At 51.7% G+C, this 17763-nt stretch overlaps 7 protein-coding genes across 7 annotated transcripts; 2 read left to right on the top strand and 5 right to left on the bottom strand.

The window, feature by feature from the left end:
* The first annotated feature begins 17 nt into the window (after nucleotides 1–17).
* Nucleotides 18–1757, top strand: BU25DRAFT_107807 (glycoside hydrolase family 79 protein). The gene has a single exon (XM_033700308.1). It carries the CDS (start codon nucleotides 290–292, stop codon nucleotides 1670–1672), a length of 1383 nt encoding a protein of 460 aa, XP_033560249.1. The 5' UTR covers nucleotides 18–289; the 3' UTR covers nucleotides 1673–1757.
* Nucleotides 1758–1841: 84 nt separating this feature from the next.
* BU25DRAFT_344905 (general substrate transporter) lies at nucleotides 1842–3490 on the bottom strand (the record flags this gene model as incomplete). Its single annotated transcript, XM_033703019.1, has 2 exons — nucleotides 1842–3242; nucleotides 3290–3490. 2 exons carry the CDS (start codon nucleotides 3488–3490, stop codon nucleotides 1842–1844), a joined length of 1602 nt encoding a protein of 533 aa, XP_033560248.1.
* Nucleotides 3491–6224: 2734 nt separating this feature from the next.
* Nucleotides 6225–7582, bottom strand: BU25DRAFT_449738 (uncharacterized protein; the record flags this gene model as incomplete). The annotated part of the gene is made up of 3 exons (XM_033709659.1): nucleotides 6225–6411; nucleotides 6503–6671; nucleotides 6724–7582. 3 exons carry the CDS (start codon nucleotides 7580–7582, stop codon nucleotides 6225–6227), a joined length of 1215 nt encoding a protein of 404 aa, XP_033560247.1.
* A 2803-nt stretch (nucleotides 7583–10385) lies between these two features.
* On the bottom strand, nucleotides 10386–11265 carry BU25DRAFT_472892 (uncharacterized protein; the record flags this gene model as incomplete). Its single annotated transcript, XM_033710865.1, has 3 exons — nucleotides 10386–10874; nucleotides 10926–10970; nucleotides 11083–11265. The coding sequence occupies 3 exons, from the start codon at nucleotides 11263–11265 to the stop codon at nucleotides 10401–10403; spliced, it is 702 nt and encodes a 233-aa protein (XP_033560246.1). The 3' UTR covers nucleotides 10386–10400.
* Nucleotides 11266–12106: 841 nt separating this feature from the next.
* Nucleotides 12107–13507, top strand: BU25DRAFT_344824 (uncharacterized protein; the record flags this gene model as incomplete). The annotated part of the gene is made up of 2 exons (XM_033703013.1): nucleotides 12107–12245; nucleotides 12309–13507. The coding sequence occupies 2 exons, from the start codon at nucleotides 12107–12109 to the stop codon at nucleotides 13505–13507; spliced, it is 1338 nt and encodes a 445-aa protein (XP_033560245.1).
* Nucleotides 13508–13533: 26 nt separating this feature from the next.
* Nucleotides 13534–14275, bottom strand: BU25DRAFT_412287 (uncharacterized protein). Its single transcript, XM_033706759.1, has 2 exons — nucleotides 14195–14275; nucleotides 13534–14127 (listed from the first exon to the last, which is right to left on the bottom strand). Exon 2 carries the CDS (start codon nucleotides 14125–14127, stop codon nucleotides 13726–13728), a length of 402 nt encoding a protein of 133 aa, XP_033560244.1. The 5' UTR covers nucleotides 14195–14275; the 3' UTR covers nucleotides 13534–13725.
* Nucleotides 14276–14388: 113 nt separating this feature from the next.
* Nucleotides 14389–15439, bottom strand: BU25DRAFT_449737 (uncharacterized protein; the record flags this gene model as incomplete). The annotated part of the gene is made up of 2 exons (XM_033709658.1): nucleotides 15341–15439; nucleotides 14389–15275 (listed from the first exon to the last, which is right to left on the bottom strand). Coding segments are annotated over exons 1-2 (981 nt in total), but the record flags the coding sequence as incomplete, so codon positions are not given.
* Between the last annotated feature and the right edge of the window lie 2324 nt (nucleotides 15440–17763).

Here is a 17763-nt window from a genome sequence, read left to right as displayed (position 1 = left end):
GACCATCGATATGAGCTGTTCCACATCACTACCGCATTTTTGGCGGCTCGTGCAGCGCATGCCTACCCTAGCGAGAGTTGCTCAAAGGCAATCAAATCGAGCGCACCAAGAACAGTGGGGGGTGCCTCAATCGCACACAGCAACTCCTTCGCCGCGTTCTCCTTTGAGCCAGCATTCTGGGTGGAATTCTTTGGCAACGCAAGCACTCCGAACAACCTGACATTTGCCATTTCTCGGCCGCATTCACGAATATGGCGGCCATCCTATCATCCAGCCTGGTGGCATCACCATGGGCAGCACGGTCTTCGAACCGGAAGGTGGAGACACTGTTCGCACGACCAGCCCTGACGGTGGGGTCTGGAGAACAACGGTCGAACCTGACTACTACAAGAGTTCGGATAACTTCCCAGAAGGCACAGAGTTCGTCTCAACGCTCAACTTTGGTAACGAGAGTCTAGACATTGCGAAAGGCCTTGCAGTAACCTCCGTCACATACCAAGGTGACAAGGTGGCATACTTTGAGCTCGGCAATGAGCCGACGAACTACGAGGAGAGCCGATGGAATCGTTCGACAGATGCGTATATGAGCGAGTGGAAACAGTATACTCATGAAATCGACGCGGCTGTCAACGCGAGCGGCGACAGCAACCTCACCAGTCAGCGATGGTGGGCATCATCCGCCACAACAGACGATTTTGGTCTTGAAGTGCGACCAGTTACTCTCATTCCGGCTGGCGTCGACTCAGAGGACCAGGTCGGCATCTACTCGATTCACTCCTATGCGTTCTCAACCTGCGATCCAAAGCGCGCCGCACTGGCTACGATCGCGAACATCTTGAACCATACCGAGCTCACTCACTACTGCGATGAGGAAATCTACCCTTCTGCTTGTGTTACTCTTGAAGTTGGAGCGCGCTGGAACATCGGCGAGTTCAACTCGGTCTCCTGCTCAGGCGCGCCTAACGTCACAGACACTTTTGCGCAAGCTCTTTGGGTGATTGATAGCGAGCTCATCTACGCTACTCGCAATGCAACAAATACCCATCTCCACCAAGGCGCGACTCTCGCTCTGCAGTCTAAGGACCAAGTCAACACGCCAGACGCGAACGGCACACCTGGCTTCAGCACATATTCGATACTTTACCCGCGAGAGAGCAACCTGCGAGGCCCATCTCGCACTTTGATTTCGTTCCTTGCTCAGCTCTTCATGGCTGAAGCCTTCGCCACTTCCAGTACACGTGTCCGAGCCCTCGATGCACCTTCTGGTGTCGATCCAGAGTTATTCGCGGCGTATGCGTTTCACGTTGACGATCGTATCTCTAAACTTGCACTTGTGAACATGAAGCCATACTACGCCAACTCAACGTCCGGCTTTACCATTCAAGTGGATCTGTCTTCCCTGACGCATACTGGCAACGGCGGTTGTGTTCGTATGAAGCGTTTGACTGCGCGCTTTGTCAATACTGAAGACAGCAATATTTCGATGTGGGCTGGTCAGTCGTTCCCTATGGGTGAGCCGGTGGACGACATGGCAATCGATATGATCGGTAAGGACGCCAAGGTTAGTGTCAGAGGCAGTGAAGCTGTTTTGGTCTTCTTCGACGATGTGTATGGACTTTGCGAAATAAGAGCGTGGAACAAGATAGTCAGCATCCAACCGGATAGATACTAAGAATGTGCTGGTATAACAGGGGCATAAGCTTTTCAGCGTAGCATTGATATTCGAGGAAGAAATGATGCTATGTACAAGTGACGCATCCGTTGTCGACAGTGCCGGTGGCATCTTGCACCAAATCGAGGTCGACATAGATGAGGTCGGTCTCTACTCACGCCTTGATGGTTTACTCGTTCTCGTCGACAGCGATGACCGTAGACTTGAACTTCCTGGCAGAAACCTTGCGCTTGAACAGAATATCGAGTTCGCGGTAAGAGCGGCCCTTCATTTCAGGAAGACCAAAGTAGGCGGAGACAAGGCAAACAAAAGCAGTTCCTCCCCAAACGTATCCGCACTTGCCAGCCATGTTCCATCCGGTGGGGTTGAGCATCTGCGAGGCGAGGTAGATCATGGGGATCTCAGCAACGTAGTAGGCGGCACGACCGACACCAGTAGACAGAGGACGCAGACGGATGGAGGATGTCTCGGCAATGATGGAGTAGGAGATGGGTCCAAGGGACCCGGCGAAGACAAAGGAGATGATCACACCGAGGCAGGCTTGGGCGTAGTTGGTCGCGACGCTCTGCGTGATAGTGGCACAGATACCGAGGATGATAAGCAAGGTCATGTTGACAATGGCACCGCCCAGGAAGATTGTTCGGCGACCAAACCAGGCGCTGAGAGGCCACGACAAAGCGTTGGCAACCAACTGAAGGCAGGAGTTGATGAGGTTGAGCTTAAAAGAGAAATCGGGCGACATGCCAGCCTGCTCGAAGAAGAACGTAGCCTGGTTGGCGATCAAGTTACCGGCGAAGTTCTGAGACGCGTAGATCAAGCAGGTGATGATTGTTCGCCTGAGATCGACGCCCTTGAAAAGGTCAAGCAGAGTTGGGTCGCCACCAAGGTGGGCTTCGATATTGACAGTTCGCTCCATCATGGCAAGGGTCTCATCAGCAGACGCCTGGGTACCGCTCCTGCGACCAAGACGTTTGATCGACTTTAGAGCCTGCTCCTTCTTACCATGGCGGACAAGCCACCATGGAGACTCGGGAGCAAAGAAGATGAGCACCATCAAGGGAAGAGGGAAGACCCACTGCAGTGCAAGAGGTCCGCGCCACGCCCATTCATCTTGACGCTTGTTGTAGCTGTAGGTGGCCGCCGCGACGATGATGCTTCCAATGGACCAAGACATCTGCAGAGTAGCAGTACAGACACCACGGAGGACGACGGGCACGACCTCAGATGCGTAGGCTGGAGAGTTGGCGATGAACATACCCCAGGGAACACCTTCGAAGGCCTGACCAATGACGAGCACCTCGAGCGACTGGGCGAAAAAAGAGATGAAGATGGTAGCATTCATCAGAACCAGCGCCAAGAGTGTACACCATCGGTATCCGATACGGTTGGTAATGGGACCAGCAAGGAAGACACCGACGAAGGCACCACATTGACCGGCTTGGAAAAGAGAGCTCTGCCATTTTGTAGGAATGGCCTTGGATCCATCGGCAAGGACAACGCCGTATCTTTCCTTGAAAGCGGACAGGGCAACAAAGTTTCCGTTCAAGAACATGTCGAAGGACTCCATGACCTGTCGAATGTTAGCTACGGCTACGACCATGGAGCACTGAGACATACGATGGTGAAGCAGAAGATGAACGCCCAGAAACACGCCATGGGGTGGTCCTTGACGGCTTCCCAAACACCCATCTCGTTTTCACGGGTCTCGGCCTCATAGGAAGCGGCCAAGAGCTCTTTGTCGCTGAGGGTCTCATGCTGAACGACACCCTGCTCATTAAGTTCCGGGTCAACCTTCTTTTCGTTGATTCCGGACGACATCTTTCCTGATCTCTGGTTGTGGATGTGCAAGTGCGAAGGAAGCGACGAGCAATGCAAAGCAGAGCCAAGCAGGCGGCGTACATGCTTAAATACACACCGATTCTCATACGACACCCCAACTCCACTTTCCAGGAGCGCTACGAAGGAATCTACATCTGGAGGTCGGGGTGGTAGCGCAGAGCCAGTACGGGGTATCCCCACCAACCCCCGTGGGTAATGCATGCGCTGCCTTCATCGCAGAAAGCGCCGAGGAGTCCAACAAGAGGGTACAGAGCGCTAGGTACCGGGCTCTTCCGTAGGCATAGCCATTGCCAACGAAAGACCTGTCTAGCACACGAAAACAAGGTCGTGACGGTCGAAGCACACGGCTCAGAGTCGTCACAAGGCCGACTCGACCCTGTTTCGCCCATGGGGCTCCGCAGTAAGCTTTTTGGTGGCCGAGCTTAGTGGTGTCACAGACCTTAGCCCCTCATTTCATTAGTGGATTATCTCGCGTGGCGCCCGTTATGACGCTTGGTACAAACTTTTAGTCCGAAACCAGCCAAGTTCGAGCCTCCTCATTGAGCCGCATTGCAACGGAAGAATTTACTAAGCCGTACTCCGTGTGCGGAAGCGCCTCCTGATGAGTGTTAGTAGCAAGCAACGGCGCGCTCTCTAGGCCAACCGTACGATAACTGTTCGTATTGACTATAACGGAACAGAAGGCATTTCCGTGATCCATTTCCGAGCGCTTCGTGCTTGCTAGACGCTGCTGTAAGAGGAGTCTGGACGCATCTCGAACAATTCGGCAGCTTCATGTGACTACTCGAAAGCATCACAGTGGATTGATACACGTCAATTGCAGGACAACAACGATTAATGCAAGTGTTGTTGTATGGTAATGCTTCCGTTGGAAATGATAGGCAAGAGTTCTAAAATACAACCAGCCGGCCACTTAACCGATTACGTGCTGTGTAACATGGCCAGCCGTCTCGTAGAGACCCTTCACCCTTCGTATCGATTTCCACAGTAAAGGAGCTTACTCGTTGTCGAGTCCCATTACCGTCAGCATGGATCACTTCCATCAGAACGATCCTCGCGCACTTCATGTACTCCAGGTATCCCCTTATTCGATCAGGTTTGCCCGGTCTTGCTACCGGACGTCGCTCGTACAACCCCCCTCGTACTATTCATCAATATTGCGGTATCAGTTGGTCCGTACGGGACCTTGCTTAGACTGTTATGGACTAGCACGTTCCAGGGCCAGTATATATCGTCTTCTCCTAGCTAGATAGCACTTCAGCGCAGTATTCCATCGACCCGATAGTCCTACGTTATCGTTCACCGTAGCTATCAGTGTACTACAGCGGCTCACGCCGCCACAATCGACCTTGCAGATTTTGACCACTCCAGCGCTGGAAGTCGTTGACGTTTAGCGTGCATAAAGATGACTTTCGACTTTGCTCATCAGGGCAAATCAGGGCAGCCTTCGCTGACTTGTGGACCGAAAAGTACGATATGTCCGCCGCATCATTGGGTGACATCCCGACGCGGAGATGCAATATGTTTGTAGAGAGAACAGGATCAGAAAGTAGGTTCAGATGCGCCCATTGAAACGATCGAGGTGCAGCATCCATCAACCTACTGGAGTCCACATTAGTGGCAGCAACTCACATCACTGTACCTGTTCTGAGGTCCCTCTGCCTTTGCAGAAAATAGATACTTTTGCCTCGGGAGGTATATCAGCCTTCGACTGTCCCTTGTGCTGCAGGTAGGCTGCGCTTGCCCTCGAATTTCAGAAAAGCGTTTGGCGATGCCCTACGTTCAGGTCGCGACGTCCTTCTCCAGATGGAACTCGAAGGCCGCACCGCGCCAACGGCATTACACCTCCCCAAGAAACACTCACTCGTAGACTGGATCATGGTTCCACTTCGACTCCTCGCCCGGTACATCGGTCCGCTACGATGAATCGCCGGTATTCCGGAACCCATGTATACGAGCTTTACACAGCCACTTCATCAACCAACGGTATTCGGGACTTCTTTTGACAGCGAATCGGCTTGGATAGCGAGTGTGCGCTCGCAGCCCAAAAACCTTCTATGCTAGTATGTTATGTGAAAGCGTTCTCATACAGCCTCTCCGCCTCGTTCAGTCTCGATCCGTTTCGGATATTGATCTCACAATCAAATGTCAGAGGTCCACCGCGCGACACGATCAACCCCCGATTGACAAGAGTTATTGATTCTGCGAAACAGAGCACTTGGTGCATACTCAATGGACATCCAATCTTCATTTTATGCGACTTTTGAGTCACAATTCTACCGCCATGCCCTTATTACTGCTAGCTCTTTTCAAGTGGCTCCCTGCCTGCGCTAGGATGATACTCGTTTCGAAGATGCATCTTTACCCAGTATCAGTTTGCGGCAGTTGCTCTGACGTGTTGATCCTCAACTCTAATCTTGCGCGAAGACTCGTGATATGGCTACTGGCCTTTATGACTCTCAGATGCGACCCAGTGGCAACATGGGGGCTTTAATGCCTGTGGCCTTGACGCCTCGATGATAGTCTTGGGCGACGCTCCGTAACCCGACGGCAACAAGTAGAGCTGATATGAAAATTGTCAGTGGATGCAAGCGTGCATCTCTGGTATGAGTAAGCCAGAACGTCACAGCTCAACATGCATGGCCTTCGCATGCGGATTCGTCGTTTTCGTCGAAATCTCTTCGTTCTCTGCTGAATATCGATGTGGCATTTCTCACGCCTTGTTCTTTGACCAAACCAATCCTCCAGCGTGGGCACCAGTACCCTGCTCAACGTACTTGCAGGTCGTGAAGCTCTCCCACAGATCGGTAAAGAAGTTGCTCTTCTGCTGAATGTAACGTTCACCGAGTAGAGGTGCAATGGCCAATGTTGCCTCCTCGGCGTGGTAAAAGGGGATGCGCCTGTTTAGCATTAGTGGTGCTGATCATACATATTCAATCAAGGAAGATATCGGGCTGCAGCTTGAACATTTCGAAATTGGAATGAACTTACGGGAACATGTGGTGCACGACGTGGTACTCGATGATGCCGTGGAAGATGTGACGACCGATGAAGCCGAATTCGCGGTCGACAGTCGAAGCAGCGCCCTTGATGAAAGTCCAATCCTCGGCTTCGTAATGCGGCGCCTCCGGATGTGTGTGGTGAAGGTATGTAATAGCAACTACAACATGTTAGCTCCAACGTCCTGTATTATCGAAATGAGAGATTCCTACCGATCCAGTGGTTCATCCACAAGTAAGGCAGACCGTATGCCAGCAGAACAGTCCAGCCTCCAACGCTCTTCGAGGCCAGGTACAGCGCACCCATAGTAATGGCAAGTCCAAGGTTGCTCAGCGCGACGAACGGTGCCTCAGAAGGAGTGAAGACGTGGGCCGTGGGATTAAGATGACTCTGCTTGTAGGAAGATGAAGTGAAGCGATCACTCTGGGTCAAACTCTTCATGCCCGCACCAGCGTTCATGAAGATGTACGCTGGCCAGCCAAAAAACTGGTGGAAGAGCAGCGCAGCAAAGGTGACAACCGGTGTGTCCGCAGCTGCGTGATCCATAATCTTTTCCAATATGGTCGGCTCAGTCTTCCTGCCCTCGACTTCGGACTTGCGGTGCGGCACAAAAACGGTGTCCTTCTCCATGTGGTTGTGGTAGCGGTGGTGACGTGCGTGGCTAAACTTCCAGCTGAAGAAGGGGACCATCAACATGCTGTGCAAGAACCAGCCAGTTATCGCGTTGACGGTGAGGTTTGCAGAAAAAGAGTCATGGCCGCAGTCGTGCGCAAGAATCCAGAGACCAGTGAAGAAACAGCCTTGAACGAAGCTGTAGAGGGCCCATAGCGGAACAGTGACGAACAAAGGCGCATCGAGTCCGGAAAGCCAGACGGCAGAGTAAAAGAGCGAGCTCACGATGATGGAATCGCGGACAACGTAGGAGAAAGAGCGAATCATGGAGCGTTCGAAGCATTTCGCTGGGATCGCATCTTTCAGGGTCTTAACGTCAGGAAGCGGCTTGACGTCGGCCACCGCAGTGAGCCTAGTCTTGACTGGAGGCACCTGAACCCGAGAAGTTGTCGTGATCATTGTCAAAAGAGAAAGATGGAAAGATGAACGCCCAAACATGCCGCCAGATGCTCAACTTTTGTACCAAACGACCCCAGGCAGGAGGCGAAAAAATCTGCCCCTTGATACAACCCAGCCTAAGCTCAAACGACCCGAGATACGTTTCAACATTGCAAAGATGGCCGTGCGCAAAAGACACCGCCTTTCTTGTGTCGTGTCGATGGCAGAAATAGTGGGTCTCGAACTGAAATTTCGATGTCGGCGCACAGTCCGCCTTGGCTGTTCAGGGACGAAAACGTGCGGTGAGTGAGCTTGGTACGAGTCAGGATGGCCGGTAAATGTCAAAAGCACGCGACCGAAGGCGCGGAGTATCTGTATTCGCAAGTCATCGAGTTTGAAGGTGCTTTATGAAAGGTGTCGCAAGATCTGTATTGTAACGACTCGTATTTCCAAGATGTCAGGGTCCAAGAGATGAGCCGCAAGGTAGCCGCATCGGGGTCAGATAACACGAAGTACCCGTGGGCCCTGAAGATCTACTACGGGGCTCGGCAGTTCCAGGACGGCCCAGGCATCGGAGGTGTAGCCTATTTGGGGTTTCTATACCGACTGCAAGGCTGTTAAACGTCGTGCTGCAAAAGAACAAAGACGCGTCAAACAGGCCTCCTCGTAGAGCATCACAGCATCTCCCAACCCGCAATCTGACAACATGTGTACTTTATAACTGGTAACATGTTGAGATTGAGCAGCTACTGCTGCTCGCTCTCACACAATCGAAGTTCGTGTTGCAGAAAGTCAGTGTCTGGTACTGCACCTCGCTTGGACCGCCGGCCGGATCAGCCCTGACCGACGCACAATTCGGCAGAATCGTAATTGGCGATGCCCATTTTGACCTGAACCTGTACACAAACACAACGTCGGTACAAGTGTCGCTAGAAGTCAACCATCTTGCAAGAAGCTGCATCGCTTGCTAGACCTGTGGATACGTTTGTCGAGGGAAGATGCTAAGCTCGGCAGATGCACAGGGTTCAGTGTCTGTGTCAGGGCTTACGCTCGGGTTTGATTGGCTGCAGCAAGATCAATGAGTCGTCTATTCATCCTCGTCCTGCCTCTTTCCTGCGACACCCATCACTTGCACGCTAAACCCGACATATGTTCTACTCCACACGACGATCGTTTTCCAGGATCGTATTTATGAGACGTTCCTTGATCCGATACGTTCCCACTCTTGCATACTTGTTTTCCTTGACCTTATTGACAATGAGCTCTCGATGGATGTACTCTTCTGTCGTTCCAGGCTATGAGTTCTATGATGGGCAATGCCCATGCCGTAAACTGAGACGCTTGTGCAGAACCGCGTAGTGATTCTTCTTCGTTGTCCAAGTACACTTGCCCCAGATGGTTAAAGCGTTGTTGTCGGTTGCGGGACCAGCGCGCGACGGGTCGTCCAAGGCTCTGTGTGTATATAAAGCCGTTCTCTGTTTCAACCCAGTTCCAAAGTGCTTGCTAGGCTCAAGCAAGCATGGGGTAAGATGACCAGTAAGTCTCAGCTCTGCATAATGTAGCCGACCATAGACGTTGTTCTCACTGACGGGATCAACATGCGAGCCTGGGACGCTAGCGTACGGATCGCAACAATTGTCGCAGTAAGGGCATTCGCCGTAGGATAGTTCTACTCCTTCATCTCTGCCTGCCCAGCTCCAACTTGGGGCGCGGTAGACGTCAGCTGGCTTGCCTTTGTCCTGCCACGGTAAATTGAACGACAGCTGTTGCTCAAAGTGGCCGGCAATGTATCGATGATCGTAGAACTGTCCAAACCTTTCCGCAATACCAGCTATGGGAAGCAACATGTCTTTGTCGGTGTAAGACAGACCACAGCGCGCATAGTCATAAATCATCTTCTGCCACGCGATTCATACGGCAGTGTTCATCTCTGGACGGAGTTTCAGCCCGAGATTGCCATCAGGTGGCACATCGCCGAGGTCAAAGGGCCACCGCACAACACTGTCATATTGCGGATGTTGTGCAACGGCGTGCTGCGCCTGCCACATCTGCTGCTTCCTTGTTGCGGTATCAGTCGGCCCTTACGAGACCCGATTACCCTTGCTTAGACTGTTCTGTACTAGCACGTTCCAGGGCCAGTGTATATCGTCATCTCCTGGCTAGATAGCAACTCAGCGCAGTATTCCATCGATCCGATAGTCCTACGTTATCGTTCACCGTAGCTATCAGTGTACTACAGCGGCTCACGCCGCCACACTTGTCAATATCACGATCACCCACTTGGTCAGCATCAGCGACTTGCGTCTGTCCATTGCGACCAGGTCGACGGGCGGTAAGCTATTGCACGAGTTTGGATGTCTTCATTTTCACCATCAACTGTCTTGTCATCGTCGTTGTCATCTGCGGAGGGATCTACAACAGAGTCAACCTCCAACTCACCGTACCAATCGGGAGGATGTGTGTGAAGCGTACGGAATTCATCGTAGGCATCCTCAAATGTGTCTGCATCAAAACCTTCCACATGTTTGAGATCGTTGATATCACGGAAGGCGTGGTTAAACATCGTCTTGACACGCGAGAAGTCCTCCCGGTTGCGTAAACTGGAATACTTGGGGAAGAACTTAAGGAATTTGTGACACTAATAGCTACGGTAAACGATAACGTAGGACTATCGGGTCGATACATACTGCGCTGAGTTGCTATCTAGCTAGGGGATGATGACTACATACCTGGCCAGTAACACTAGACTAAGGTAGTCTGTCAGAGGTATAGTCAGACCTTGTATGGACCAATCTATACCGCAACATATACTAACAAGTGTATGGTGATGACCAAGTGCCTAAGGCAAAAACTTACTCGGTATCTTTGTATCTAACGCGCGAAAGCACTCGACCCAAAGCTCTGCACTGACAGACTTTTGACTCGGATCACTAGCAAGCGCTCCGTAACCATGGTCGAACTGCACTACTTCCACGTCTTCGAACCCTGCGTCTTTCAGCAGATCGGGCAGTTTATATGCAATATCGATGTTCATGCCGAACTCCGCGGTCGCCCACTGTTGCAAAGCAATCTGCTTCTGAAGTTGTGGTCGGGGGCTCGGGTGCAGATTGGTTTCGGAAATGAACTCGATTTCGACGAGATGTAGGTATTCGCCCGGCATCAGGATAGCCATATAATTGTTGATGGCGTTGGACCAGTCTGCATTCTCCAAGCTCCGCACGAGGAGGCACTGGTGGATTACGTCAAAGGTGTTATCCCAAGAGGCGGGAAAGGGTTTCGTGATATTGTGGGAGTGCAGTGTGATGCCAGAAGCCTCTTACGCTTCAAGAGGAGGGAAGAGTGCAGAGTCAATGTCAACGCTGACAAGCTCTAGTTGACGTTTTGGAAGTTGTTCACGCAGGCCACGCAGCTACGCCCTTATACTGTCTCGAGTTAGCAAAGGGACATATAAGTTGGCAATTAAAAATCTCTGTCATGTCAAGAAAGACTTACTTACCATCCGCACATCCAGTATCGAGCACCTTTAGCGAGTTGCTTCCCGCAGTAACGACCGATGCTAACAAGAGTCCATCTGTAGTCGTTGCCAACAAATCGTGCTGTTTCGTCAAGCGCTCAATCTCGCTGGCATGGTGAGGTAGCATACACACCCCCTCTGAGCCGAGAAAGCCAACTGACTCTCCTTTTGTCTCGGTGACTGTCGACATAGTTTCGTTGGAACTAGGGTGGGTTCAAAGCAGGATGTCAGTGAATGATTAGTCGATGTTGTCCGGAACCATCACGATACAAGCTAGTAATATCACATTGCGTTACAATCTGTGTTCCATTGGCGCTCGTCTTTGTGAACATGACCGGTATCCACAAATCAGGCTGCTGATTCACCATCGGAGCAGTTTGGTCATTGTGCTTGTCGGATTGGTGGTTATGCTTGGCACAACTCGGCTAGTCGACACTCCCGTTTGTGCGTCGGAGTTGCGTGGACAATCGCCCCTAGGAGCGATCCGGTCAGTACATTCCTCAAGACGCAAGTCCGACGCAGGCTTTGTGCCCTTTCTCTTCGTACTGCTTCTCTTGTAAGATCTTAGGCCCAACTTCTTCCAACCTACTTTCTTGACCTAGAACGAACCAAATACACTGGCAGAACACGACTCTGTTCTATTCGTTACCATCAGCTTATCTGTCAAATCTACAGTTGTGATATCAGCACTATAAATCTTCTTCTGCAAGCCACACACTTACGCAGAGTCTGGTTTAGCAGAGCTCTACCCTGTCCCAACGTTCCCCGGCTTCGGTCTTCACGCCCGCATGCCATTCAGACCTCGTTCAATTTGGCAAATTCTCAAGGGTGCAAGTTGCTACGCTGCTTAGATTCAGCATCTAGCCCGTTCCTCCGTCGCAGTCAGCTCTCATCAGGGAAATATTTGTGTTCTTTCACCCCCTGCTTTGCAGTTCTCCCGTACATTTCCAGCCAACCTTATCGACACCTTCAATATGACTGCCAATAATTGTTTCACTTTCGCAGGCCAGCCGAATCTGAACTTTGGTCAGATGTTCGAGCCCCAGTACCGTTTCAAGGCCGGCGAAACGACGAGATCATGGAACAGCGACAAGAACGCAGCGAGACGTCAGTTCCAGCCGCGGCCTGGTGTCTACCGGGCACGCGAATTAATCGCTGGGTTCGGCCCTTGTAAGTAGACGTCTTGAGAGTCGCACTCACGTGTTTCCACTGACACAACACCTTCCCGATTAGTGATCGACACATGCATACACCGGGTGGGACGGGACCGGCCCGAAGCGACGCGCGATGTGCTGCTCGACGGCCTGGCTGCCATTTTAGCCACATCGGGGCGAGAATCTAGCCTCTCATTGCGGCACGGGGCACATTCTGAGATGGCTGACCAGGCTGACACAATCAGTGCGGCTCTTGTCGGCTATGTGCGCGAGTCCCTGGATTACGAGAATGCGAACCCCAAGTTCAGCATGACAAGCCACTGTGATGGTCACTTATGGACGCAGGAGGTGGTGGGAGAGTTGATGGGTTCGCGGGGCGACTCGGTAGTCATGCAGCTGTACAACGAATGGTCGCACCGCATCGTGCTATTGCGAAACGCCCTTATGCCATTTGAAAATTGGGATGAGGTCCCTATCGTTATCGTGGCGGAAGGATCTCAGGGCATGCGCATACTTGAGACGCCCTCTGACTCCTTCATTAGACATGTCCTCTCTGGTCGTCTTCCGCAGAAGGCCGTTGTAGACATGGCAAAGGCTTTGACGGCGCCTAGTTTACCATCTGGCGGCTTCGGATTCCAGTACTCACAGGGTGTCGTCTTGCCAGCATTCCTGAACGGTTCCTCTTCGCGTAGCCTACTACGCTACTATCCAGCCCGAGAGACTGCCTCAGCGTCTGAAGTCTTGTTCGACTACGAATACGCGTTGTACGACAATGCTGAGAAGAGCGAATTACCTCCGGAGACCGCCAAGCTGTCGCAGGGTACAGCTGAGTCTGCCACAGATGTGTCCAAACTCAAGAGTCGCACCATTGCAGGCACTGACGGCTCCAGAGCTCATCTCCGGATCGAATTGGAACTGCGAGGCCATCTTGAGGCAGTATTCCCTGTTTGTCTGGGTCAGATCGCTCGTGGTTGGCGTTATGCAAGCCGGGTTCCTAGGAGCAACGGTCACTACCCGGCAGACCCAGGACATACACTGTTTCACAGGGTGGACGACGCCCTCGCCTTACCAGGTCTGGTATTCTCAGCTTTGGCATCGGAGCAGCACGATGACACCCTCCATGTTTTTCCTATCTCCGACCCTTTACTTGGCCTCGCGCTGTTTGGGAAGCTCTACCCGGGCAACGTCGTGTCGTTGAGCGGTGTTGACGACTTTGCCAGCACCTTGCAAGCAGGTAGAGGTTTCGGGACGAAGTTCGTTCATTGGCAGAGGACCTAGGAGATTCTGACATAGTTATTATTGATCGTGTGTCGTGTTATCTTGGTGTTGAGGTTCGTGTACTCATTCTAGTTCCTACCACGCTGTGCTCAGGAGCGCCAATGAGTTATTCGTAGTTCAACACCTTGCGAGAAATGAAACACAATATTGAGTGCCCAAATTCACTATGCTGTCTTGACGTGAAAACGAATGATGACACCTCCAGAACCTACAAAGCATCACAAGGCCGGTATGCCGGAGAGATTGTCTAAGACTAAAGAACCAATCACCATCATCGTGAAAGTGTCCGCATCGTTGGGTATGCTCGTGTAATCCTGCTGTACCATTCTGCCAGTCAAGTGTCTTCGTGGCTGTTTGCTTCGTACAAATAGCCATTGCTGTTCCTGATTGGCTTCCCATAGCGGCGCAGCAGCGGGTAAGGGCATGTCGAGAACTAGATCATCATCCAGTGCCTCATAAAAGAAAGGATTTTGCTTCTGCAAGCGGGTGGATATAACGTTGATAATTTGAACGAGGAATATAGTGCGGCGAAGTGTTTCGATAAAAGCCCAATGCGTCCAGTCGTTGGCGGAGTCATCGACAAGGTCTTGCCGATGCCTTTGTGCAAATTTTCGGATCATCTGATGTGGTTGCTTGTTAGCCATCGGTCGTCAGAAAAATGTCAGAGGCACCATTTCATGCGTTTACCTTCAGAAGAAATGTATGGTGTAGCTCGGCACTCCGAACTTGTTCTGTTGTGTCACTGAAGAAGCCGAGGACCTGAAAGACGATCGTAGCATGGAGGGTCGCTAGCATGTCAATGTCGGATCTGCAAGAGTGCTGTAGAGTGGTGGGAATGTCAGCCGTGCTAAGCTGCTGAAGGTATACGTAGGATTTCTTACAAAAGATTCAATCAGGCTATCACGTTCTTTATTGATCATGTCATAGACGAAGCTACGACCGCTGGGCATGGCGTTGCTGTACGCCTGAATGCAAATCATGGCCCGGGCGATGGGCTCTTTTACGTCTCCCTTGTTGCAGTGATATATCTGGTCGTGGATAAAGGGTGGGGTAGGAGGGAGTTGAGAGGTCATCATGGGTAGATAGCTCATGACAAGGCTGACCATATTCTCGGCCGAAATGGCAGGAGCACGGTTCGTGGATGACGGAGACCACTGAAGACGCTGGTCTGGCTCTCTGGTATCCAAGACAGACTGATGTGTACTGTCGAGTCCGTCGATGCTGGGATTATTCGTTTGAAGCCCGCTGCCCCAAAGCGCTGCAAAGCTCACGTTTCCATTATCTAGTGAAGCTCCCAACCATTCGTCTCCGGTTGTCGACAACATCTGGAAGGCCATGTTTTCGACGGAAGGATGGCTACCGCTGCTACCGCCAGCTTGGTTGATATCCAGGTTCCAGTTGGGAGTAGTGTGCTGCGTCTCCGCGATGGTAACGGCTTGCGGGTGGGCCGATGAAAATGCAGCGGTCATGTTAAGGTACTCACTGCCCACCATTTCTGGCAGGCCGCCATGGTCACGATCTTCTGCTTGCGGCACGGAGGCGGGGAATGCTTCTGGGGTGATGTCTCTGTGGCCGTCGGCAGAACTGTCTGCCGCGTCCCCAACGTATTTGCAGATGATGCCGCGGTTCGAGCAGCGGCGACATGACGGCTGGCCCTGATCGCAACCTAGCTTCGACACGGCGCACGCTACACAAGACCGTTGTTTGGAACGCTTGGGCTTGGCAAAAGTTTGTGCGCAGCGCCGTTTGTGACGGTCGCATAGATCTCCTGGCGGTTACGTTAGCCCAGGTCATGTGATGTGCGCCACTGGGGCGTTGGAGGTGTATCCACACGTCGCTCATAGAGTTTCCCGCAGATGCCACACTGATGACCGTCGCTTGGGTCAGTTAATCCGCGTCTCCGACTTGCGACATGTGCTCGCGACATGTTGTATCGTAAAGCAAGCAGCGAGGCTTCTCCAACCGACAGGCGGACAAGGGCAACTAGCTACCGTGTCTGTGCGCGCAATGCGCGGATTCGCGCAATGCGCCGAGACGCTTTATGCACCCATACTTCACAACACCACAACTCAACGCCACAATGACGCTAGAGGAAGCCATTAAAGAGATAGATGCTATGATGCCATGCAAAAACATCCCTTGGACGCAATTATCCATAAAGCATGGTGTTGTGCGCTCTACGTTGATGCGCAAGTACCGAGGAGAAACGTGATCGTGTGAAGAGCAGGCAATTGCACAACAAAAGCTCACTCCACAACAAGAGGACAAGCTTGTCAAGTATATAGAGGAGCTTACAGCCCGATGTCTACCTCCTACAAGGGAAATGATAGCAAATTTTGCGTCATCAATAGCCACAGAGCCAGTCAGCGAGAGCTGGGTTACCTGCTTCATCAACAACCACTCAATCCATCTCATCTCTCAATACTCAACGGGTATGGACAGCAATTGCCACAACGCCGATTCGTATACCAAGTACAAGCTCTATTTTGACCTGTTGCAGTCCAAAATTGCCCAATACAACGTCAACGCTGAGCACACATACAATATGGATGAGAAGGGCTTCATGATCGGAGTCACCACAAGGACCAAACACGTCTTCAGTAGACGTATGTGGGAGAAGAAGGAGGTTACAGCAACTACTCAAGATGGTAATCATGCCTGGGTGACGCTTATAGCATGTGTGTGTGGGGATGGATTGGCACTGCCACCAGGCCTCCTATACGAGTCTACCAACAACACTATACAGTCAAGCTGGGTGGAGGAAATCAAGCCAGGAGTACACTCTGTCTTTGTTTCCTCGTCACCTTCAGGCTGGACAAACAACGAGGTAGCCCTCGCTTGGCTCAGACAGGTGTTTGATCGCTACACCAAGAAGAAAGCATGAAGAAAGTACCGCCTATTGATACTGGATGGCCATGGATCTCACGTCACGATGGATTTCATCAACTACTGCAATCAGAACAGGATACTCCTGGCTATACTTCCTCCTCATTCAACCCACACGCTCCAGCCACTCGATGTGGTGATGTTCAAGCCTCTCTTGACAGCATACTCAAAGGAGCTCACAACACACCTTCACCATGGCCAAGGACTGTCGGTTATCAAGAAGAGCGACTTCTTCCACCTGTTCTGGAAGGCGTGGACAAGTACGTTTACTCAGGGGCTGATACTCAGGTCCTTTGAGGCAACGGGTATAGCACCCCTTCAACCCAACGTCATCCTCAAGCGATTTGCTAAGCCTACCCCTGAGGGCTCCGATAGCAACAAAAGCTCTTCTTCAGTCTATAGCGGCAAGGATTGGCTCAAAACAGAGACTCTGTTGCGCAAAGTAGCCAAAGACAAAGGCAGTGAAGACCTGAAAAAGATCAGGCGCTCACTCCACCACATCTCAGTTCAAAACTCAGTCCTCCACCACGAGATTACAGGCCTCAGAGAGGTTCTTAAGACTCAAAAGAAGCACAAGAAGAAGAGCAAGCCTCTTGAGCTTCAGCATCACAAGGACTACCACGGTGGAGCCGAGTTTTACTCTCCTAGTAGAGTAGAGAAAGCACGTGCACGTGAGAGGGCAAAACAACAAGAGCAGAAGGCAGAGGAGCTCAAAAAAGCAGAGATGGCTGAACTGAGGCACACCAATAAGCTGTACAAGGAGAAGATTGCACAGGAGAGGCGTGAGCAGAAGTTGAAGGAGAAGGAAGAGCGTGACCGGCTGAAGGCTGAGAAGGCTAAGGAAGTTGCCAAACGCAAGGCTGAAAAAGAGCGTCAACAGGGGGAGCGCAACACCAAAAAACCTATACAATTGTCCCAAAGAGGCAAGCGCAAGGCCTCAGAGGTTGCAGCACCCAGGAAGAAGCAGAATCGTGGTAGTGCAGCTGCCCGTAGTCATGCTGCTGCCACGCCTTGCTCCCCATCCCCTCCAGCAAAATACAACAGCTGCGGCCACCCAATCAGAGCGCCACAAAAGTTTGAGTGAGAAACTTGTTCATATAGGTCTATAGACTACTCCGCCAGAAAATCTCATGATAATAACCATTGTGTGTGGCTCTACAGCCTCAATTTTGGATTGACGATTTTGGTGTTTTGGCGCATTGCGCAAATCCGGGCATTGCGCGCACAGACACGGTACTGTGTCTGTGCGCACAACGATCATGTTGGTACAACGACCAGGCAACAACAATAGTCACATTTTGACACGTCAACTACACCACAACCATGCCTGGAATTCATGATGCACTTATGCAGATTTGTCAATTAAAGCC

This window comes from Macroventuria anomochaeta, assembly GCF_010093625.1.
Source record: "Macroventuria anomochaeta strain CBS 525.71 unplaced genomic scaffold BU25scaffold_23, whole genome shotgun sequence".
In the NCBI taxonomy this organism is placed as follows: Eukaryota; Fungi; Ascomycota; class Dothideomycetes; order Pleosporales; family Didymellaceae; genus Macroventuria; species Macroventuria anomochaeta.
The sequence above is the reverse complement of the archived record's forward strand: the minus strand, read 5'-3'. Positions and strand labels throughout refer to the sequence as shown.

Bases quoted from the DNA above. Each gene is read 5' to 3' on its own strand.
- BU25DRAFT_107807 (XM_033700308.1), top strand. From the start codon at position 290: ATGGGCAGCACGGTCTTCGAACCGGAAGGTGGAGACACTGTTCGCACG.
- BU25DRAFT_412287 (XM_033706759.1), bottom strand. From the start codon at position 14,127: ATGATCCGAAAATTTGCACAAAGGCATCGGCAAGACCTTGTCGATGAC.